This window comes from Saccoglossus kowalevskii, chromosome 14, assembly GCF_978046115.1.
Source record: "Saccoglossus kowalevskii chromosome 14, keSacKowa6.1, whole genome shotgun sequence".
Classification (NCBI taxonomy): Eukaryota; Metazoa; Hemichordata; class Enteropneusta; family Harrimaniidae; genus Saccoglossus; species Saccoglossus kowalevskii.
In genome coordinates, this window is record NC_140654.1 from 14,960,146 (window position 1) to 14,984,924 (window position 24,779).

The 24,779-nt window shown below is 34.8% G+C and overlaps 1 protein-coding gene, 1 long non-coding RNA gene and 3 pseudogenes across 4 annotated transcripts; 1 reads left to right on the forward strand and 4 right to left on the reverse strand.

Annotated features, from left to right (window-relative positions):
* Nucleotides 1-1,654: 1,654 nt before the first annotated feature.
* LOC146734492 (uncharacterized) lies at nucleotides 1,655-9,142 on the reverse strand. The gene is made up of 3 exons (XR_014931519.1): nucleotides 8,926-9,142; nucleotides 5,310-5,568; nucleotides 1,655-1,802 (listed from the first exon to the last, which is right to left on the reverse strand). It is a non-coding gene; the product is annotated as an uncharacterized LOC146734492 (long non-coding RNA).
* Nucleotides 9,143-13,982: 4,840 nt separating this feature from the next.
* LOC100378235 (uncharacterized) lies at nucleotides 13,983-14,617 on the forward strand (annotated as a pseudogene).
* A 1,187-nt stretch (nucleotides 14,618-15,804) lies between these two features.
* Nucleotides 15,805-16,539, reverse strand: LOC100378085 (calmodulin, striated muscle-like). The gene has a single exon (XM_002738823.4). The coding sequence runs from the start codon at nucleotides 16,481-16,483 to the stop codon at nucleotides 16,040-16,042; it is 444 nt and encodes a 147-aa protein (XP_002738869.1). The 5' UTR covers nucleotides 16,484-16,539; the 3' UTR covers nucleotides 15,805-16,039.
* Nucleotides 16,540-17,977: 1,438 nt separating this feature from the next.
* On the reverse strand, nucleotides 17,978-21,852 carry LOC146734493 (neo-calmodulin pseudogene; annotated as a pseudogene). Its single transcript, XR_014931520.1, has 2 exons — nucleotides 21,771-21,852; nucleotides 17,978-21,614 (listed from the first exon to the last, which is right to left on the reverse strand). The product of XR_014931520.1 is annotated as a neo-calmodulin pseudogene (transcript).
* Nucleotides 21,853-23,257: 1,405 nt separating this feature from the next.
* LOC102808885 (uncharacterized) lies at nucleotides 23,258-24,226 on the reverse strand (annotated as a pseudogene). The gene has a single exon (XR_013422054.2). The product of XR_013422054.2 is annotated as an uncharacterized LOC102808885 (transcript).
* Nucleotides 24,227-24,779: the final 553 nt, after the last annotated feature.

Below are 24,779 nucleotides of genomic sequence, written 5' to 3' on the forward strand. Positions count from 1 at the left end.
TAACACCTGGTGCCACCCAGCTTGCAATTTTCCGTAGTGGTTTTGTCTCAAATGTATGGTTGTCAAGCCGTCCATAGTTTACCACCATTCTTGAAAGCCCCGAATGTTCAGAGGAAAAGAAAACATTTGCACCTGGAAACAATAATAAATAAATACTTTATGAAACACCAGCGCTGATGTTTCATGGTGCTCTTTTCCTCCATCCCTTTTGATGTACATATGCATATGATTCTTCAATGTGAATAAAATGTATACAATACCACAGTGATAATTTGTATGATGTAATAGTGTCATAGTGTCCATTGAAATTGCCAACATCATCATCAAATCTGCAAGTTTGTGACAAGATGCGACTATCACACAATTTGACTTCAGAATGAGGTATACATGTTTACCAGAACAGTTCTTGTATTGACTCATATTATGACAAGCTATATTTTAGAACTTAAGCATATATTTCCGGTTAGAATTTGAATGAAGCTGATGTCACTAGTCCCCATGAGCCTCATCCCTTCTCACACTGCATGTTCGTTATTTATTCTTATGGTTGTCGCACAGAGTTACACGGTGTACCAGCGCTGCGTACAGGAGCTCGTTTCTATATGCGGGGTTCAAATAACGAGCACGTATGTCTACCTGCTCGGAAATTGGGCCCCGCGTATCACAACGAGCCTGTGTTGTGCCACGAAGAATATACGGGACTGCCTGATTGATGTGACTCAATATTTGATCAGTAAGTGGTGCGTGAACCCTTACATATTTCATGGAGCCTAAATTTGTTTGAGTGAATATAATGAATAGGGATTATTTTTGGTCGCTAACATTTTTGGACGGGCTATAGGACATGCCCTTCTTTAAGGAATTTCGGGCGCTATCACTTTATATGTGAATTCATTAAGTTGTTGCGTAGACGCGCTGAATTTCGCATTATGGTGTTTGAGCAACAATTATTAAGTTTCTAGAAGTGCACATTGTGTTTTATATAAGTATACATTACATTTGATTGTAGTTAGTGATTACTTACTATAAACATTGAACTAAGTGAACGAAGTTGTTTTTGTTATGTGTCAAGGCTTTTCTATTGCATTGCAATACACTCTCTGAGTTCAATCATCAGCACCTGGTCTCTGTGTGTATACACACTCCCAGTCAAAGTGTGTTACTGTTCATTGTGTAATAACTCATTAGCACCGCAGACCAAGCCCTAAATATTTGAATCGTGAAATCAACTCTCGGTAAGCACTCATTGACGAGAGACTTTTTTGCATTGAACTACAATATACACCATGGCTGAAAACTTTTTATTTCCTGTACGTGAAAGAAAGTATGTTTTAAACAATCATATAATAATACCTGATATCCCTGTAGTAAATGATTTACTTACGAATGCATATTTCTTGTTCCAAAAGGGCTAAGTAATAGTTATCTAGTCTGATCTCCTCTCTAATCTTAATTGGGTAGTTCTTTCTGCTTATATCTTCTCGTGTGACAATATTGGTGACATGTGCATTCTTTAACTTTTTTACAATTTCCTAAATAAATAATACCACAGATTATCTACAATGTATATATTGTCGAATGTATGCATATTTATACTCTTTATCCTAATTAATATTATCTATTATATGATATATATTATTCAGATAGTACTTACTTTTGCAAAGGGAGGGAAAGCGACATATATGCATCTAATTTGTCTCTCCGTCATAAATTTCCTAATATCGACCACAAGCGAATCTGCTGTTTTGCTAATATTCTTCATCATCAATAAGTTTCTACACTTTCCATTTGGGGCGGCACAGCTGTAATTCATAAAATACGTTTATTTGGATCAACAATTTTGTTGTGACGTTAAATTTTGCACAGTTTTGATAGTTCAAAAAACGGACAGAAAGACAGTATGGGTTGTCCTTGCTCGGGGAACTCCATTCATAAATCTGAGTGAATCTTGATGTACCTTTAATATATTCATTGACTTCTTCAGGTTGTTGTATATTAACAGGACCTGTTTCAATATCACCGCTTAGCAACATAACAATTCTCACGTTGTACATTTTTAGTAACACAGTATGGTTTATTATTTAAAATGTCTACACAGTACATAATCAACATCTGTTAATAAAGAATTGCTAATACAAAGCTATATTTTCTGAGCAAATAAGCCGGTATCGATAACGATCGGTCGGCTCATAATCGTCAACGGAATAGTAATAATAATTATTCAAAGTCTTCTTAGTGCAGTGATATTACTAAATTCCAATCAATATCGAGAGGGAATAAAATACTGTAAATTATTTAATTTTCATTGCTAGAAATGTTCAGGATTTCAAGTGTCACTGCTACAAAATTCTGCAATTTTCAGACTCGTGTAATTCACAAAAAATTCTTTCGCGCGAAATTGAAGCTTACAGCACCACTCTGCCTGTAACAAAAAGAAGAAGTTGATAAGAATACAAATAATCAAAAATTGTTTTGAACACATATTTAAAATTAATTCAAGAATACTGTAAATATAACAAAGATAATCAATTTTTGGACAAATGAAACAATTTCACATTAGTATTAATATATATTGAAATTAGGTAATTTTTCAGCACAGATTCCAACCCAAACAACAGGCTAGGCAATCCAGAAAGCGATTTAATTGACACCTTCGACATCTAGAATTAATCGTGTATAATATCACAATACAATTTGAGGCTCTTTACAATCTCGCATTTATAGTTGAATATTCTGGCTATTCACGTGAATATATAGATGGCGACCAACTTTGCAATTCACATTCAATGTTAATCTCAACACATCCAATGTTAATCTCAACACATTCAATGTTAATGAAAATAAATAACCTACCTTTGTAAACACTTATAAAGTCTTTTTAAAGTTTCTGCAATTCAGTGTTGAACAAAAAAAAAATAAACACTGAACAGAGATTACACGTGGTATGGTAATACATTGTTACTTCCATATTCGTACTTACCTTGAATTCAGTAGATTATTCATCCGACATTTGAAAACTAGGCTAAACTTATATAGTTATCATGGGAATCATAAACTACATTTCTTTTTGTTAAACGCAATATATATATATTTATTATTGTAAAATCCAATAACTTATAATAATAATTATGACAACTAATTTGTTAATAGTTTGTGCAGTGAGGAACAATATAAAATTACACATTTTTTTTTTTCAAAACAAAAAAATAATACAAATTTTTTTGACATTTTTTTGTTGTCTTCATTATACTCTCTGATTACTTCTGTACTGTTTTATTTATAACTTATAACATTCAGCAAATCATGCTTTCATTATATAAAAAGTGCATCTATAAAGGCGTTACAGAATACATACAATTTAGTTTAAATCTTGTGCCGTGAAGAACACTCAACTATCACATTAGGATCGAATATATAGTAAAACTTGTGAATCGATAAATTCATAAATCTGAATATAACTGAATAAATTTATTCTGAGCATGCGCAATTATCCTGTCAGTGTTGTCGGGAGAGGTGATTTATAATGAAAATCATTAAAAAGACCATCTTAGGATTCTCGGATTTTGAGAAAAAAATCAGATTAATAACCCCCGTTTCAGGCTGCGCCTGAGCGTGAAATGAAAAAAAATAATGATGTTTCCTGAAGCAACTCACCTTTCCCCTGTTAGGTTTCTCCAGTGTATAGCCATATATACATCACCATTACAGATTTGTTTTGATATTCTCTGTGCCAAGTTTCTAATCTCTTCAGTTCTTATCAAATGAAGGTCCACTAATTTAGTGATGTCCTTCGATGTCTGTACTGCACACATTCGGTCTGGTTCGAACAGCGCAAAGCATTTATTATTCTCAGTCATGTTCATCATCCATTCGCCATTAATTTTAGTTGTTGAGTTTAGGTATAACTCAGGAAACTTGATGCCATAAATAGAAGTGAACGCTTTACTCATAGTAGTATAATGTCTAAGTAATAATGTATTATTTATGCATTGTCCAGAAAATATAACTTTATCAACCATCCTGTTGCAAATGTGTCGAAATTGGTCGACAGTGATCAAGTCAACAATTTCTCTTATTTTATTCAAATCAAAGGTTTTGTTCAAATATCTTCTGCCACTAAAGTCTTCACCCGCTGTCCAATGATTGAAGAAAACATTTCAGACAACGTCATATTTTCCCGTATAGCGTATCGCATAGCTCCTCTGAAGCAATGATATTGACAATTTGGTCCCTGTATGTCGTAATGTAATGGAATTAAATATTTGCGATCACTGTGGCGAGGCATACCTTGCTGAAAAAAAAATGAAAGCTGCAAGCCGTGAGTTATTTTATGACCTGGTAATGTCTATGTGAATTAAACGCTTAATTGATCAACAGTTCTTATTGTTAAGTGCAATCCATTAACCGTCACTGTATGCAGTTATTAAATTTATTCAAGCACTATACAGTCGTGCTGCATTACATAACATAACCGTATATGTCATATAGCATTCAAATACATGGTCCATAATATTGACTGCAATATTGTATTTGCAATCATGTATATGTCACAAACCAATAAGAATATTGTTCTTTTAAACCATTCATATTAAAAGATTCATTTTTGCCTTGAAATCCAAGATGGTGGCCTATGTATCAGATAAAAACAATATGTTCGTGCATGCTACATACAGTGTATCATTTAAAGTACATGAGAAACAAATTGCTGAAACTTCCTAAATATTTTGCTGTTGGTAGACTCGTACAAAGCCATGTCCGACGACCATAAGATACCCTTGGATGCACTATATTATGTACTTTACGCCCGACATCCTAATTTGATGACAAGTGCTGCAATCATTGATCGGAAGAATTCCTACAGCTACTGAAAAATGAATGTTCAATTCCAAATCCTAAAAAAATGATTATATGCTGTGTAAACTACAACATTGTGTCATACATAGTTTGCGTTCCAGTGAATACGTCGACAATTACTAACGTCGACCATGTCAGACAATATGTGAACAAGTTCGGTGTATAAATTCAAAATCGCAAACTTCATCCAAATCTGTTAACTGTGACATAAATATAAAACTAATCCCTATCAAATATGGCGATCCAACCACGTGAATGAGTGTTTACACATAGAGGCTCAAAAAACAAAATTCACATCAATGTGTGCAGTGGTCCGAAAGTTTTACGAAATACTCCGAAAAGGCACATACGCGGCTGCTATATATGACAAAAACAAATTCAGGTTGCCTAGAATCCAGAAAATACATAATCAGTGCATATAACACAAAGCGTTGTTTCATCATATATTCACTAACCTTTTGATTTTTTTGAACAACTTCATGAGACTGTTCGGTTTTCACACTATGCAAACTACGGCTGATATTATTCTTTGCTGACTTCAAATCTTTCTGTATTACTTTAATATTATCTTTCATAACATCCTCTCGTACGCTGGTGTCTTTTTTTATATAATGCATCTCCAGTTGTCTTTTTACCGTTTTTTCTGCTTTAAAGTATGCACACACACATACAATGATGATGAAAGCTATACACGTGTATGGCTGTATGCGGTATCTGGAAAGTGACAGCAATAATTGTTATGATACCCTAAAACTAGTGTTGCGCTTTACCGCTGAATAAAACTTTACAGTTATAATTACAACCACAATCGCACCAATAAAATTTGCAATATATGAACGTTACAAACAACTGATTACATTTCAATGCCTTTCAACTTAAAATGACAATTATATCGACCTCTAGGATAAAACGAGATGCAATGTTTCAGTAAAATCACGTGCTCGATCACATCATGATTCAAATTGTAAATCGCCGTCTTGCATGGCCAGGTTTACTCTCGTCTACGGCAACCGAGGTGGCTCACAACATGGCGTTTTATAAAAACCATATTTACAATTCATTTACATTTTAAAAACTCATTTATATTTTATATAATCCTTTTTAAACACCATTTTGGAATCGATTTTTAAACCCACTTTCGTTTCTGGGTTCTGTTTTTATTTTAAAAACCAGTTGTTTAAATCCATTTTCATTTTTGAAATCCGTTTTCTTTCTTAAAATCCATTTTCGTTTTATAATCTGTTTTCATTTTTAAAATCCATTTTTGTTTTCATATTTCATTTTAAAAATCCATTTCCGTTTTCAAATTTCATTTTCATTTTTAAAATCAATTTTCATTTTTTAAATTCATTTTCGGTTTTCAAATTTCATTTTCATTTTAAAAATCCATTTTCGTTTTCAAAATCCATTTTCATTTTCACTTTTTGACCTGTGACCTGGCCCTCTGACCTCATACCACATGACTAGGAATTGTAACTCGGTGACGTTTTCATGGTAAGGCTTATTTACGTTATTTCTTCTTCAGACTATAACCTATTTGGCCGTGGTTCCACGGCGTTTTTGGATGCATAGAGGGTTCTTAGCTTCATCTGTCGGCTTATGCCGTGACGTGGAATGCCTGTACATACACAGATGGCGCTGCCTTATGTACCTACAGTACCTTATCCGGTATGATAACACAGCAGACCCACAGCTATAACTTGTTCTAATCTGAGTACTAGTATCAACGTTACAGCTAATAAAATGAGAGCTCGAAGGTTGATTAGAATAAGTTATAACCGTGGTTTTGCTGCTTTCTTGTTCCGGGTAGGGTATTGTCGGTAAACAAGGCAACGTCGTCGATGGACAAGACTGACCACAAATGCATTTGACGCCAAAGTGTAAGCCGACCGAATTAGCCAAGAACCCTTGAAAGATCAAAATCGCCGCGGAACCACGGCTAAAGTTATAGCCTGGAGAAGAACTTACGTAAAGAAGTCTTACAATGGAAACATCACTGGTGAAATAAAAAAAAAAAACTATCAGGTCAAGTTGAAATGATATACAGTATGAAAACCGGGGTACAAAACACAAATCGAATGTCGAATCGAAATGAGAATTTTTGTAAAAACAATTACCGGTTGAAGTTAATGCGATAGACGGGGAATCAACAGCGATTTTTATGTAAAATTTGCTTCAACGTGAAAAATACGTATATACCTATACTTCAAATGTCAAGAAAAACGTGAAAATAGATTTTAAAAATAAAAACGGATTGGTAAAAACATAAACGGATAAAAAAAAATAGATTTTAAAAAAGAAAATGGATTTTGAAAATGAAAATGGATTTTAAAAATGAAAACTGATTTTAAAAATGAAAATGGATTTTAAAAATGAAAACTGATTTTAAAAATGAAAATGGATTTTGAAAACGAAAATGGATTTAAAAAATAAAAATGGATTTTGAAATCAAAAATGGATTTTGAAAATGAAAACGGATTTTGAAAATGAAAACGGATTTTAAAAACAGAAAATGGATTTCCTAAAAACGAAAATAAATTTTGAAAATTAAAACAGATTTTAAAAATGGATTTAAAAAAAGAAAATGGATTTAAACAATTGTTTTTTTTTAAATGAAAACAGATACCAGAAACAAAAATCGATTTTCAGAACCGAAAATGGTTATTAAAAATGAATTATAAAATAAAAATGAATTGTAAAAATGGTTTTATAAAATGCTATGTTGTGAGCCACCTCGGTTGCCGTACTCGTCAGATTTGCAATGTACGGGCATATGGTTTCATTCTGTGTGTGATTACGATTTGTTTTTTTAGTACAGGCTGCTGAATGCAAATAATTGAAGAGAGTTATGAGTATATGTGTAGTAACTGAAATATTAAAAGTTCATTTATTTTAGTTGGTTTACATTACTTTACATTGTTGTCTGGGTAAATAAAGTACTCGAAACTCTATAAAGTATAAATATTGGGGTAACCCCCAACGTGCAAACAATGTGCGCAGCTTTTGAGTATATCACTAAAATTGCGAAGAAATGTTTAAAAAGATATTAGAACACGAAACAGATTTTTAATATGACATGAGTGGCGTGAATTTCCGTTTTGTGATACTTGTCATAATAATGTTTTTGAGACAAATAGTCGGGAAGTCTATAACGCTGAGGTAATCCGATTACACCTATAGCGGAAGACCTCTCAGGAACCAGAATTTCCTGTTAGTTTTCATATCATTGTGCGAGAAGAATACGTAAATATCAAACCACCTGATAGCCGCCTCGCAAGTAGGGTATGATCTGGGCATTGATCGAGCGTTAATTATAACGAAATTCCAGGCGGCCAGAATAAGCGTTTCAGCGACACGCTAAAAGCTTATAACATTGGCAAGCAAGATCACTCCGACTACTCTAAGAGAGTCCCTTGTTTAATGAGATTGACTGACTGACTGACTGACTGACTGACTGGGATACTAATTTGAAAAATGTATTGGCGCCTTCTCGTACCTGGAAAAAAGGTTCTCTTTTGCGTACATTTTCCTCCTATATTCTATATGTGTCAGTGTGGGGCTCTAACGTAAAATAATAAACGATCGGTCAAAGTGCTTGAATGATTGTCAGAACAATCGTGCCTGACAGCGAGCTAAATTAGTGATTTAATGTGATGTATAGCGATGTCCTATCACGTAAAGGACACGGGTTATCATAATAGTAGATTCATTGGGTAAACATGATTCGTAACAGCTCGATTCATTAAAATATAATAATTAATCTAATATAAAACTGACTTCACATTTAATTACCAAGATATCACACTGGCTTGGCGGCCGGTTAAAAAAAACTACTACGATTGTGTCAGATTGAACATACCTGACTAGTTATAGGTTTAACAATGTTAATTGTAACCTAAAACGAAGGATGGTATGTGTTTACTTATGTGAATCACGCCGCCAGAACATTCAAATTTTCGACAAGATCATGTTTTTTTATTTTATTTTCGAGCATTGCCGAATTTACGCTACAACGATTTAAACTATAAAAAACATCAGTGTTATCCTTGCAAATAGAAATATATATCTTACCTAGATGGTGGCATGTTGTCATGGAATTTGGAAGTGTCCAAAGCGTACACGGACAAGTAAATCGGCTGTATGTATGCGGCACGATGTTAATTACGTCCACAATTCATTGCGGGAGTTCATGACACCAAACGGCTCCAAGTCAGCAGCATGGACAGCAGTTCACAGAAAATTAATTTGAATGCGACAAATATATACTAATCTGTTGAAGTTCAGTGTGATGAATATGTAACCCTCGTCCATTAAAGGGTGGAAAGTCAAATTCGATTGATAAGTTGGAAAAAAGGCTACGAAAATTTCGAAACGTCGTTAAAACTACGTGGAAAGTTGAAACATTATACTTAAAATAAATAAAAAAAAAACGTCTCCGGAACGCTCGATAATATGGCGGGAAAGTCAAAATCCGTGCTGAGAAAAAAGTGCTTGAACGTTCTAAAAGCTTGATGAAAAGTTCGTTATAAAGTTGAAATTTGTTTAAAATGTAAAAAAGTATTGTGTAGAATTTAACAATTTCGCTGAAATGTTGAATGAACAGTAAAAAGTTCGTTGGAAGCCAGAAATATTATGGCAAATGTAATGGAGATTAAATGTATGCTACAAAACAATATCAAAACATTTTAATTCGAATAACCCACGACAATATTTGTGAACGGTTTGAGGTGATCAAAATCATTTTTAATCTATGAAATGTGAAAAGGCTATATTTAAAAGCTATCGAAACACAGCCTGGGTAATAATAGTCTTAGCGCCTATTACCGTGAGTACGCGGCTTCTTACCACACAACTGCTGGTGTGGATGATTTCAATTTGATATGTGTTTCAGTGGATTAGATCACGTCACTGCATGTCACGTTGTTACGTCATGCTACGTCACGCAGCAAACACACACCCACAGTTGTATATTTACGGATCATAAATGCACTATAATTTCTAAATGCAGAAAGAATTCTTCAAGGTATTTCAAAACTACATTTATTCTACAGTAACTTGACGACTGAAAATCCAAATAAATCGTCCAGTAACATTCATTATTTGTTCTCGGTTTTTTTCAACGTATTACTATAATAATACTGATTATAATACGCATCGTCCATTTCGACCATAATTAGTGTAAACATTGGAATTCTATCCTAAAATTACGTTCCAATCGCTAGGTTTATGTTTTTCAAAACAGAATTTCGATTACAATGTGGCTTACTATGTATATTACTTTCAAACTTCGAGTTGAATTGCAAACAAAAGCCAATAAACCCTTAAGATCGCATGAAGGTCAAAGGTCAATATCTCTTGTGGTATTGGTCGTAATATTTTACATTCTCATATCCAATACAGAAACTATGGGCGTGTGTCCATTTCAATTCTATCACATTACACATGTATCAATAATTTGTATAGATGTGTAATCAATAAGATATGATCATATGCTGGTTGATATGCTGGTGAAATATTATTTAATTGACACAATAATGACACAATTGTAATTATTAAAATATTAAAATATTAATGAAACCAGAAATAATAAATGTTATTATTAACACTCACATTTACATTAACAATAAAAATGTGTGTTTGTTCCAGAATTTGCTCTATATGTATTATTGAAATCATAAACAAATTTATTGACTTATACATTATATGTCAGAAAGAAGATGATCCGAAAGCAAACTTATCGACCATACATGGATACAGCTCATGGACCACACTGATAAGTGTTTGACGAGCTGTTCTCACACCAACCTGTGTGTACACCATTGAACTTAACAAATTACATTCTACACATAGTTGCCAATGACCATGCAAACCAAACGTAAAAGACAAACGTCAGACACATTGACAAGACATAGTAGTAGCTGTGACAAATGGAAGACAAAAACAGGTAGATAGAGATGTCTCTATACTTGGAAAAGCTGGCCAAAAAAACAATCATAACATGTCAGCCTCTCGACAAGTCTTCTGCAGAATGTTCAAACAAATATAGCATAGGATAATACTAATAGATTAGAAGAGATGTTGAGTGGGGGAGATACTTCACACCCAATGTCCAAGTTATTAAAAGAATAGATCTCATGAAGAATGTGGCATGAATTTTAGCAAAACTAAGTAACTATAGAGAACAAAAGCGTATTGCTGGTCGGACAGTATTCAACATTCTGGTTCAAGTTTATAAGAAAGTCATACACGACACAGTGACATACTTTCGCAACATAAATGCCCCTGCTACTAGTCTTTCAAGTATTGGAAAGATCAATTTGTATCACGAAGATACTTATGCTAGACCAGATAGTATGTGTCTTTGACCAAGCCCTATACGATTTGTAGGCCAAGTGTTATTGAAACATACTGACAAGTAAAATAGTATAGTGTTGTAATATTTATCATACTTTATACGATTCAAAGATGCTGGCCTCCAAGACTCTAAGATGTATAACAAATATTGTTGCGGAGGAATCTATTTTTGCATGTAATAGAAGCAGGGAAAACTACAATCGATTTGTACGCACACGAATGAAGCTTATTTCGAATGGTTATTGTGAGCAGCTTGAAATTACTGATATTGTGAACATAGTCTAAGATGAAATACGTGATTTAGCAAGTGATGTCACTTATACCATTGAAGGTACTAGGACATGTGGGGAAACGGTTTTAATCTGATTTATATCTTTTGTTTCTCGTTTTTCAAGTCTTGTCTCCATTGTATTTTTTTTCTATTCAAATGCATAATCATTTCCGCTTATTTACTCAACAACACGGGTTAGACTCACATTTTTTTGTGACTTAAACAAATCTCGACTGCAGTATACATTCGGAGAACAATTCACATATTATTATACGTCATTGGCAAGGCATGTCACTCGAAACAAAATACTTGTTTTTAGTAGACGATGGACTGCTCCTGTAGTAAAATTGTTTCACTTTGAAAAGAACAAAAACCCGCTCTATTGTCGCAGGAAGTGTGTGAATGGTCCAAGTTGGGTCTTGTACCAGATAATTACACATAAGCTCAGTCTTTTTACCCAATAGCCATTTTGTTTCTGGTCAATTCACCACAAATTTTTAAATATGCAGTGTGTGTCATATTCGGTAATGTGACCCTGGTCATGGCAACTTGTTATTTGGATATAGTATTATTTTACAAGGACCTGTGATTTGATCATGTTGTGTGCCTGTGTTGTCAATTGAAAACTCTGACTACTTCAGAGTAGAACTGAATGTTAAATTATCACATAATAAGAATGTTTAGCAAGTAAATAAATCATGGAGTATAAGAAAACACTAACGCCCTCTCTCCTGTCCTAGTACCTTGAATGTTCATTCAAATTTCGTTAAATCATTGGAATAAGCTTGATAAAATGACTCCATCACACTCATAGATTTCTAGTAAATAAATCATGGAATATAAGAAAACACTAGCGCCCTCTCTCCTGTCCTAGCACCTTGCATGTTTATTCAAATTTCGTTAAATCATTGGAATAAGCTTAATAAAATGACTCCATCACACTCATAGATTTCTAGTAAATAAATCATGGAATATAAAAAACACTAGCACCTTCTCTCCTGTCCTAGTACCTTGCATGTTCATTCAAATTTCGTTAAATCATTTGAATAAGCTTAATAAAATGACTCCATCACACTCATAGAAATCTATATAGAAAAGTCGATGAATGAAAGTGATGACATGATCATTGCTGTCCATAACCTTGTACGGGAAACTAAAGAAGGAGGTTGTCAACTCCAATTAGCATTAATAGAAGAATTGTTAGCTTTAGATTTGATTTTGTTTCTAAGTTATCATAAGTATCCAAATGTTTAGTACCAACAGACAAACAGCTTGTAAATAAATAAAGGCTTTGCAATCCTGCTAGGCTCAGTTAAATAAAATCGCACAGAATGCAGGTGAACAAAAGTAGTTAGCGTTAAACATGGTGCAGTCATAAAAATAATACTTGTCTGCTGAAAGACAGGTGACACATATGACATAAACTGGATCCTTAACTTTACTACAAGATCTTACAAGAACAAGAACACAAAAAGATAAAAATACTTAAGTTGAAACCGTCATAGATGTTTTGGGAGCAGTTGGATATTTCCCATTAAGTAACAGAAACAGGCTTAGTCAACGTTCCAATCGCAGTTTTGGCATCAGGTGAGGTTTGGTGAATTAATTTGTGTTGCTCTGAAAAGGACACTGAACCATACCTGAAATGTACACATCAATACATTTCAAACGTCCCCCCCCCATTTTTGCTATCAGTTGGCAATCCGGCCCGTTGACTGATGTCATGGTGCACATGTTAGGCTCAGTTGTGGTAATGTTTCCAATACATGTGTTCAAAAGTGATCACGGTACTGATTTGAAATGCGCTGTAGATAATGACGATTGGGAGCAAGTATTTGCGAATGTTGCAAGACAAATTGGTAAGTTAACAACTGTTCCTATGTTTAGTTTTGTTTTAATTTGACGCTAACTGCCAAACTAGCTTCCATAATTCAAATGTATAAATATAAGTCCATAATGATAGAGTAATATTTATACTCCCCCAGTGAAACAGAGTGGGAGCGCCGCCAATGCTTAGAGTCAGGTCATTTAAATACTCTGTGATGGGCGGTCATTATCTGTTTGGTTTTAATGCGTTTTAGAAGCAATAATGATACAAAAAACGTCCGTAATTTTAGGACAAAACAATGTGCGAAAACTAGACAATCATTAAAAAGGTACATACAATGTCACTAAACGTTATAATTATTTTGAATTATTTACTAACACTCTAAGGGGTTGACCGTTAAAAAGTCTTAGGTGAGAAAAGAATTGTCTAATTTAAGAAAATAATCTGCACAGAAAAAAATTTCAATAGTTCAACTTGCCTTGGGGTTTATAATTGTCTATTTCGCATTTCCCATCCATACCAATACATGACAAGCATATAATTCAAAAATATTATTCCGTCGAGCTCTATATTAACAAACCCGCCATGCAGTAGTTGAAAGGGCAATCAAAATCTAATCCTCCAAATGTATTTATAAAACAAAAACGCAAAATCTACCAGCATTCCTCACTTTTGCAATGTTTATGTCCGAGGCACGTTGCAGTATAAATGTTTACTAACGTACAATAATGCCTGATCACCTCACAGAAGAGCAAATCAGCGAGTTGTGGATGGCGTTTTCATTATCCGATAAAAATGGTGACGGTCTCATTACAATGAATGAACTCAAGTCGATCATGCAGTCCGTAGATGAATACATGACAGAAGCCCAGTTTAAGGATATCGTGAGTGTGATCGGTTCCGACGCCGAGGATATTTCCCTGCATTTTCTGCAATTCCTGATAATTATGACACGACAGCTGAACTACTCTGACAGTGGCGAGGAAATAAAAGCCGCCTTCCGGTTGTTTGACAAAGACGGCAATGGCTACATTACTGCCAGCGAAATCCGTCGCCTTTTGAGACGTTGTGACAACAACCTAGGCGAGGAAGAAGTGGAAGAATTAATTAGGGCTGCCGATATAAATGGCGATGGTCAAATAGACTATGATGAATTCTTGAAAATTGTGTTGGCAAAATAAACACGCTCCATCAGGATTTTGTTTATATATCTGAGTCGGATTTATGTCCATGCACTGCTAATCTTTCCTTTTTGCAATTTAATGAATAATAAATATGGTGAATAATAAATCATAAATATTAAAATTTCAGTTGAACTTCGTTGAATGCCTCAAACTTTATGACTGTGGTATGATTTTAGTGTATAACTTAGATTTAAGGCCAGATTTATTTTTGAAATGACATATCGCTGACATTATTTTGTGGGTTGTCACCTTCTTGCAAGATGTCTGTTAAAATGTTGAGAGCACATGCGCGTCGTATTGTTTTGTGTATTGTTTGTTCAATTGAAATATACAATGTAATATTAATATATTTGACGTGCTCAAAAATACTAATTGGGTGATTGAGAAATATAATATGTTCTTTTCTAGTACCTTCTTTAGAAGTCCAGAATAAAATACAACATTATCAATGTGTCTTGGGTTATCGACCGATGAGTGAAAGCAGTGGTGGTGAAGACTGCTTCTATATTATACTATGCTATTCTTCTATACTATGCTATACATAATAATGTTTGGTCCATGAATGAATTTGTATTTGAAAGAAGAGATTCGTTTAGTATGTCCATGGGGAAAACTCTTCTATATGATTTATACAACAGGAAAGATAGGTTTGAAGTTATTGAATACACAATCTTTATATTGAAGGTTTGATACTTCGACGTTACTGTTGATCTGAAAGGTGCTAAATAATTTAAACGGGAGAATCGTTTTAGAAAAAAATGTTTGTAAATTGGCACACACGGCCTATTTACTATGGTGTCTTAACAGAGATTCTGTCGGATAACACCTTCCATGTGTCCGCGGGCTGCCTGAACCCTCTCGGGGTATATAGTTTATGGAGGGAAAATGCAAACAGGCCAACGGTTATATTCATCCATCTTCGTGAAATCTTACTAATATTTTCTAGCCAATAATATTCTCTGTTAAAATATTGAATAAAATCCACTTATGTAGACTTATAACATTTTATTTTGATCTTCTAGGTGCTGACAATAACAATAAACTAGCGCGTTGTTTACATCAAAATTATATATAGCAAATTATGTTTTTTTTCTGTAATATTGTTGTGTGTAATTATTTGAAAATTATTCATGGGAATAAAATATTCTCAATGTAAAGTTCTGAATTACCTTGTGTAAATCACAATTTTTTCAAGGTTTTTCTCTCAAAAAACGAAATAATTTGTTATCGTAGTGTGTTTAATGAAAGCTAATTAGATTCAACTACCTAATTAACTTTGAATGATATGTATATCAATACATCAGTAGACCATCTCTTGGGAAACATTTAACGTTTTATTTATTCAAATTGACAGCTACGTTACCAAGTAATCAATTTAATACTCCGTATTTCGTCAGTTCAATATTCAGTTCTTTGTTTGTTTGTTTCTTGATTCTCGCATAGGTGATTTTACCCTCGATTCTAACGAATAATATCTGAATACAACTTGAACTGGGCATATGTTTAGTTCCTGCGGTAAACTTGAAATATATCTATACCACGACAAACTTATTTTAACATCATTCTCACAAATTCAATGTAACTGATGAGGCCATCCTTATTAGTATCTGCCTCGTCAAACATCTCTTCTATTTCCGCATCCGATGTGGTTTCGCCGAGGTGATCACGGATTCTGCGTACCTCGTCCTGGGAGATAAAACCATCGCCATCCAAATCGAACAATTGGAAACCTTCTTTGAAGGTGTCGTCAACCAGGTACTTTGTATAGAGGGACATCATATCGATGAAGTCTGGTAAATTGATTGTGCCTGTGTCGTGTGGATCGTATTCGACAACCATGTCGCTCACCTCTGACTCAGACAAAGTATGACCAAGGGTTTTCAAAACTGATTCTACTTCGGTTACAGTGATTACGCCATCGGCGTCCGTGTCGTGCTCATTAAATGCTTCCTCGAGTTTCGCAATCTCGTCTTCCATCAGAATCATCGACATTCCAGAACGTTAAATAGAATGAAACAATACGATATTCACTTCTTCAAGCTATTGGTGTATTTATAAATATTATGTTATGTATATTATTAAAATGTCAGGGGATTATATTTAGGAATTAGCAGGTCAGAGTTAAAATAACCCAAACAACATAGGTCAGACCGGTGATAAATACATTATACACTGTCATCTAAAGCGGAATAAAACGTAACAAATTAATATATTTGGATGAATCGTGGACGTATAAAGGATGAGTATTAAAGTTGAAGGAAGCTTGCTTCTCCGTTTCGTGTTTCACCGATGCAGTTTGATTCATACAATACATATTTTGATGTATTTTAAGAATGGATTTAATGCCGCCATTTTGTTTTGTTTTATAAAACGCTAATACTTAAGAATAATACAGGACAGAATATGAACACAATAAACACAATAGACCATTTTCCGTTCACTGCGAGAATCACGCGTTATGCGTGAAATCGAACGTAAAAACAGGACAAACAAAGGTCGTAGTGGCGTCAAACATCGCGTGGGATTCGACAAACGCGAAAGTATTTTGGGGGACATTTCCATGCTTAATAATGTGCTGTCCACATTTGATGATAGGCAATTTCGATTAAGTGAGGGTATTCGGAAGCAATATTCCTCTGCGCGCCTTTCATGCATCTCGCAAGATCTCGCAATTGTACGGAAAATCACCTATTATATTGTAACAAAAACATGGTACCGAGTTGATGAAAAAAATAATTAGCCCAACAATTCCCAACTTCCCCCTTCAATATAAAAACCCATCAAACGTTACTACGACATGATGGAACTACAACGCTACAGTAGTAAATGATATGTGGTTGCTGCTGATAAGGCCTGGCATATTGGTCGAAATGGATGTTTTGTTATATATGAATCGTTGCATTGTTCTTCCACGCGATGTGATGAATGCTTATTTAAAATAAGTAAGTTTTCAGAAAGATCAAGCTAATAAACAGGGTTTGAAACATTCATCACAACATTTTGTTTTGTTTCAAAAGTGTTACCTATTGATTGATTTAGAGTGCATGTATGCATATTTTGATGGGAAAAAACAACAAGTGACATTTTCGGTACAAATTTTGTATGGTCGATGTTAAAGCATTATTACATAAGCAATAAACTATATTACATATGTACAGTAGAGGCGGTGTATTCTGCTTCGCTCGTGAAAGTACGGCCGCAAGATACACCGCATCACTCTTGAAAATTACTTCCATACGCAACGAAAGCCACAGGGAGAGTGTGGGGTTCTGTCATATTTCTCCTATAAAATTGTGACAACCATGAACATGAATCTTATGACCTCCCCCCCCCCCAAATGTAGCAAAAATGATCATTTGCTTTAATGAGCCACTACCTTAATTACTAAGCTATAGGGTTTGATAATTGCTAATATGTACACAACAAATAAATGACAATATTAAAAGTTGTTTTAAAGGGATGAAATCGATATGAGTGCAGTAGAAGTTTTCAGGAAGTAAAATTTATTATTTTCAGAAAAGAATTGTTTTATACCATATCAAATTATACATTTTATGAAAGCTCATGATGTTACATTAGATACAACCTTCATGTGATTATTCGACTTGTAAATACATCGTTTATTGAAGATACACATGACTACTGTCAAATGCGAGAAAGTGAACGGGATACACATTTTAACAGAAAAATGTAGAATGAAACAGAATACCTAGAAAGGTTACTGTTTGTTAATTCATATTTATACATTTTCAACAAAACATTATGTGCATTTTTACATTCAAATAATGACAGTTTTAGAATACCTGATTTAACACCAATCGCTTTGACAGTTATGTTCAAGTATATTACATCTACAAACTCAAAAAAAATGATAAGATCTGATGAGTTTCTGCTGAGTTGTACTCATTTGATTAAACATTTTGATGTCAGAAATATACAACGGCATACACTACTTTGCATATCAATAGTGAATTTGTTGCATTGTGTTTGTTAATGGTCAGAAAATTATACTTGACTATGTGATTTATTCATTATTTCAAATAAAAGAAATGTGCAAATTTATTCATCGCAACAATACGGGTAGTTAATTTTAGTCACTATTTTAATCATATTCCATTCATGATTAATTTTCATAGAATGATTAAATTTGCTATAAAATATGAAAAATTCTACTCTACATCAGGCTTAAAGAGAAATTTTAATTATTGCGTTATGCACTTAATAACGTAAAATAAACCCTTTTTTTATCAACACAGTTCTCATATATAATTAAATGCGAAAAACCAAATATGAAGCAAATGGAGACACTATGTCAATATACCACTCTACTACCGTTCTACACAGATTTGGTTTAATGCAAAATAAAGCCAGCAGTAACTATTAACAACTAAAGAGCACATTCTAAATACTGGTATATATCTAAAGATAAATTGAAAATTCAAATGTAAGCGATTGGAATCAAATGCTCGGTGTGGATCGGTCAACTAATCGCTGCTATTGCTATGATCGAGTAAAATCATTTAAAAGAATGAGAAGTTTTAGCTAAGAAATTTTTTACTTTTCTTAACATATCTTAAAACAGCATACAAACTGCATATCTTAACCTACAAAAGTTAACTCTATAAAAGCACAAACGTACAAATTACTGCTGACTCCATTTCGATTTTCGTCTACAGAAATTCATTCAAACCTACATTTTCTTATTGATTAACAAGACATTGACATTGTGAGAACGTTTCACATTAAGCAAAATAAAATCTACGGCTTAATTTAACTTAAGTTTGATCTCTTTTGACCTACGTACAATATAAAAAAGTTTGTAGTATGACTAATTTACATATAATCATTCACCCCGTTCACGTTTTGCAGGCACTTTAAATAAAATGGAAGTAACGTCCGAAGGTCGGAGATTTCTTTTTTTTTGGATTGTACTGTAAGAACACCAGAAGCATTGCAATACGAGTTAACCATTTTATATGCCTATATGTCCGAATCTGGAAATAATACGCTTCCCGCATGATGTTAATTCGGTGCATACAATGTTAATTTAACCCCACTCCAAGCACAGAACACATTTGACATCCGGGTACTTTATTACGCCCTCTAGTGGTATTCTGGCGAAACCAGGCTACTCGAAAGGTGTTAATTATTATTACTACTGCTACTAACTACTGACAATAATAAAAACTGACCCGTTTTAAGACCCAGTCTGTTTTTAAAATCACTTTTGCGTTTGTGTGATTTTCTGTATCTTCACATATTAATTCATCTGTGATTTTTCTGGCTAGGCCGATTTCGCTCAAACTTGGCAGGCAGATTACACCTTCACTCTAGTTAAGTGGTAAAATCTGGAGAAAAAACATGTCCAATCGTTGCCATAGAAACAGCAAAAAAACTGATACCTTCACGCCAAATGTATCTTCTCCTACAAATTTAAGACTTAAAATCTCGGGTATAGCTCATTTGTTTTTTTGATATCTTTTTCATTACCGAAAAATTAGACCTAAATGTTAGGATAACTCTTCACCAGGAACAGCATTTTAACTCTTCTGTTATTTTTGTGGCTGGGCAGATTTTTTTAAACTTGGTACTAGTATACAGGTCCTACTGTCACTTTATTGGGCAGTAAAACCGTTGCCATGGCCATGGCTTCACGCCAAATGTAGTTTCTTCTACAATTATATAACTAAAATCCTCGAACATAGTTCCTTCTACTAAGCTTGAGTGTGGGCACAAAGTTACTATTTGTTTTTTTGATATCTTTTTCTTCTCACCGAGAAATTCGACTCCAAAGTTGAGGTAACTTTTCATCAGGAACAGCTTTCTAAATCTTCTGTGATTTTTTTTTTGACTTGTCGGATTTTCTTAGTTTTTGGTAGGCAGGTCACTGGAAGTCACACATACAGACAGACATACAGACAGACAGACAGACACACACACACACACACACACACCCACCCACACACACACACACACACACACACACACACACACACACACACACACACACACACACACACACATACACACACACACACACACACACACACACACACACACACACACACACACATACACACACACACACAAGTGAATTTAAGGCAATCCTAGCGAACTCACTGGTAGCTCAACACACACGTACTTACTACCTTTACTCACATTCACCTGGATTGCTCGGCAATTATGAGGAAATTATGAGGGTCTATTTTTCTTTAAAAATATACCGCTGTTTGAAGTAAACGCTCACAGCTGGTTAAAAACAATCATGCGCAGACCACAAGCCATTAATCCGTCAGGTCAGGTCAAATTACAATTCGACCTGATATTTCTATTCACTATTAAATAATCTATATCTTAATTTAATTAAAACTTCTAACAATCAATAAAAACAAATGTGCTAAATTAAAGCTGTTCGATGTATAAAATGATTGTAAATATCTCGATGAATTTACGATTAATCACGACAGTAATATGTACTAGTAGTATCACGGAGTGTGTTCGTGTTCTGTAAATGATCGTGTTTTGAAATGTTTACTATTTGTGAATATCAATAATATATCTCTCTGCATTCAGCACAATCAAGCTCCTTTTTAAGCAACATTTTCTCGAATTCTTCATAATTAATGTTACCATCTCCATTGGAGTCTGCTTTGCGGATCATTTCCTCTACCTCGGCAGGTGTCGCTTTCTCCAAAACGTGGTCCATGACGTGTCGAATTTTAGCCTCGCTAATGAAACCGTCTCCGTTTTTGTCGTATACGCGGAAGGCGGCTTTCAGCGCGTCGCCGCCGTTATTATCTGACATCTTGCGCGACATGGTGCGAATGAATCTCGAGAGTTCGATCATAGCAGTATCATCCGAATGTGTTTCACTGCCCGCTACCATGTGTCTTATATCTGTGTCAGTTGCCGTCTGACCAAGTGCTTTCAGAACTTGTTCAAGTTGATTCATTGTGAGCAGTCCATCATTATCTGTGTCGTATTTGTTGAAAGCTTCCATCAGTTCTGTACTCAGAGGAGTGGCCATCTTAAATAAATATATAGTAAGGCTCGAACGATGGTGGTTTGAACCAAATATTCTATTGCGCCCTTTGAACTTCAGGCCTGACTAGGGTAGCGGAACCTTGAATGAAAGAACATGTCGTATAATCGGGGATGAATATATTAGCCATGAACAGTGTATGTTATTAATTCTCTGTGAGTTTCATATTTATGAAAATATAACGTTGGTGCCACAATACTCACTTAACAAATACACCACGTATATGTATTTACTCACCGATGTGTAACGGCGAACGCGCAGTCAAAACGCAGCACGGTGATATTTTACAAAGGCATGTACAATGTTAACCAATAAATCAATCGAGCTGCTTTGTTGAGAGTACTAGTATAATCTCTCGCCTACACCGTAACCGCCCGCATGTTTGAAGCAACGAGGCGCCATAATGGATTATTTTGTACCGTTGTACATTTCATTTTCCGTTTCAACAAAATTATCTCATAATTCCCACTTTGCCCTAATTTATTTATTTATTTGTTTTAGAATATTGAGGGAATGAAATGCTAAAGTAAACATACGGAGCATGTGTATTCAGCCACACGCAATGCATTTATTATGTAAATGATATGATAAGCTGTAAATGTACAAAAACGTGTTATTTTTCGTCATTTGTGACCTGACAAATCCAATTGCATTTTTTTTTGACGACGCCTCTTTTTCTAGCAAATACACAGCGCTCTTTGATTGCTTCAACATAGAAATACGACCTTTTCGATTTTATAGTATATATTGTACCACTATTGGTCATGTGACCCGTTGTTCTGACTACAGGTTTATTAATAGAAACACTGCGAGAGAGTATTGGTTATCCGATATAACGCCACATCAGAGTCTACGCTATTCAAGAGCACTTCTCTCCGATTTAAAGGACTCCGATAAGTGTGTGGCGTTAGGTTCGATAATCAATACTTTCGAGCACATGTTTTCTAATTATACCACGAAAAAACGGCAATCGGCTGTATTGCCATACATTACTAGAAATTACCCACTATCCTCTTTGATTCGTACCATTGATTCCGCAAAAACGTTTATTGGCTTACTATTTGGGACCACACTAAATTTCTAAGAAATCTGCAGTATTTTTCTTTTCAAATGTACATCTTGTATTCAAACCACACATTTATAACTATATGCAGATTGTAAACCACACACTTGTATTCGTATGCAGATTCTAAACCACAAAATTGTATTTAGTGTAACGTGACGTCATTATCGCTTTGCAGTGATGGGAATGCATACGCAAGCAACAAAGACATTAAATGTGAGGCGTGTGTGACCATTATATCAGCATAAACAGGTCAGGTCTAGTAACTCTGGTCAAACATATGCTGATCATAACAAAGGTTTCCCAAAGTAGTATCAATTAAACTCAAGTGGATTCGGAATTCTATGGCCCATTCATTACCCGGGGTAAAGTTTGACTCTGGCAGGTGTTCAACTAAGGTAGGATTTGAGCCCGGATTTACTAGTCAAGAGTGCTATGCAACAGCCGTTACTCTACAGGTGATCGGTGTTGCGGAGATTTTGGTGGGGGCGCATCCCTTGTAATTCCGCCTACACCCACAACCGTAAAAACACCCCATCACAGATAACCTGTTAATGTTTGTGCTTTCCGAAATTATAACACGTTTTACATCGCATATTATCTGGCCATGACAACGGTAAATATGCATTTACCCTGAGACACAAGCAATCACAACATCGTCTTGCAGGTAACCATATGTTTATTCAGTTTTGAAAACACCGCCACCAAAAATAAATAAATATTCATTGTACTAACTACCTGTGCTCCTTATGCCAGTCGAATATTGATAGATGCTATTAAACTGACAAATTACGGATGTTGTTTTTAACACAGCTGATTTGGGTGATTTAATTTATTATATATGTTGCAATTTAAATGTATTATTTATTAATATATTTAAATTGTGGCTATTTAATAAATGGCTACATCTAAATTACTAATTACCATATGAATAATAGCTGCCATAGGTCAATACTGTATGATATAGTTAGCCAATTATATTAGGAATTCATAGACAGTCATAGTTTGTAACAATAGCCAATAAAAACTTGACCAAAGTGCGAAACACTGTCAAATCCTTGACGGGTTCACTGTTCAGCAAGATGGCGGTACATCCGGGTCCGAGCAGCCATATTTGAAATGAAGTGCAACAAACTACAGTATAGATATTAGCGCCATAGGTCAGTTCATATGTCAATCCTATTGCATCATTTTCACGAATTCTTTGTAATCAACTTGCCCGTCGCCGCTGTGGTCGCTTAGACGAATCCATTTTTCCACATCTGCGTCTGCCATTTGCAGACCGAGATTTGCCAAAACACTGCGAATTTCAGCTGCGCTAATCAGTCCGCTACCGTCTTTATCGAATACCTTGAATGCGTTAGCAAGTTCTTCATCGGTGATAGGCTCTTTGATCTTTTTGGCCATCAGCGCTAAGAATTCCGCGTGATTAATAGCACCGTCGTCATCCGTGTCAACTTCGGCGATCAGTGTTGCGATGTCTGCATCTGTTGCTTCGTGTCCGAGTGTGACCAGTATTTCTCTCAGCTCTGATTTCCTAATATGTCCGTCGCCATCTTTGTCGAATGTTGTGAAGATCTTCGTGAATTCCACAACTTCGGTTTGGGCAAGTTCGTGGGCCATGATACTCTCTCACTGTCGTATCTCTTTGAAACGCAGTAAAACAACAAGTGGTTGCGCTGAGATCAGTTGTGTAGATGGTTTAAATGTAAAGGTATGGATTAAGAACTAAAAATAAATTTGCTAAAAAGTTAATCCTACGAAAAGGGACAACGAACGATGTGTTAGTGCCATTATTTGGAAGTCACAACGCCGATTTTATTTCTCAGCATCATATCAATAACAAAAATTTAAAACAGTTTGTTTATCGTGAGAATTATATAAACCATTAACCCCGTGTAAATAGCTGTTGTAGAGATGGTGACACCTCCACACTCGTAGGCCTGTACACAGAGCTAGCAAACCATATGGGCGACATATTCTCTTCGAGCGCCATATTTTTCCCGCCAAAATGTGGAGCAACGTACAATACATCCGATTCTATGCATCTTTCTATAATTTATATGATTATTTCTTGTTAACAAATTCGGGTAAAATTTGCCAAAACAATAACTGGGTTTATTTTGTGAAAAATGATTGAAGTTGACTGTGGCAACTTATTTTTTCCGAGAATACTAATGACA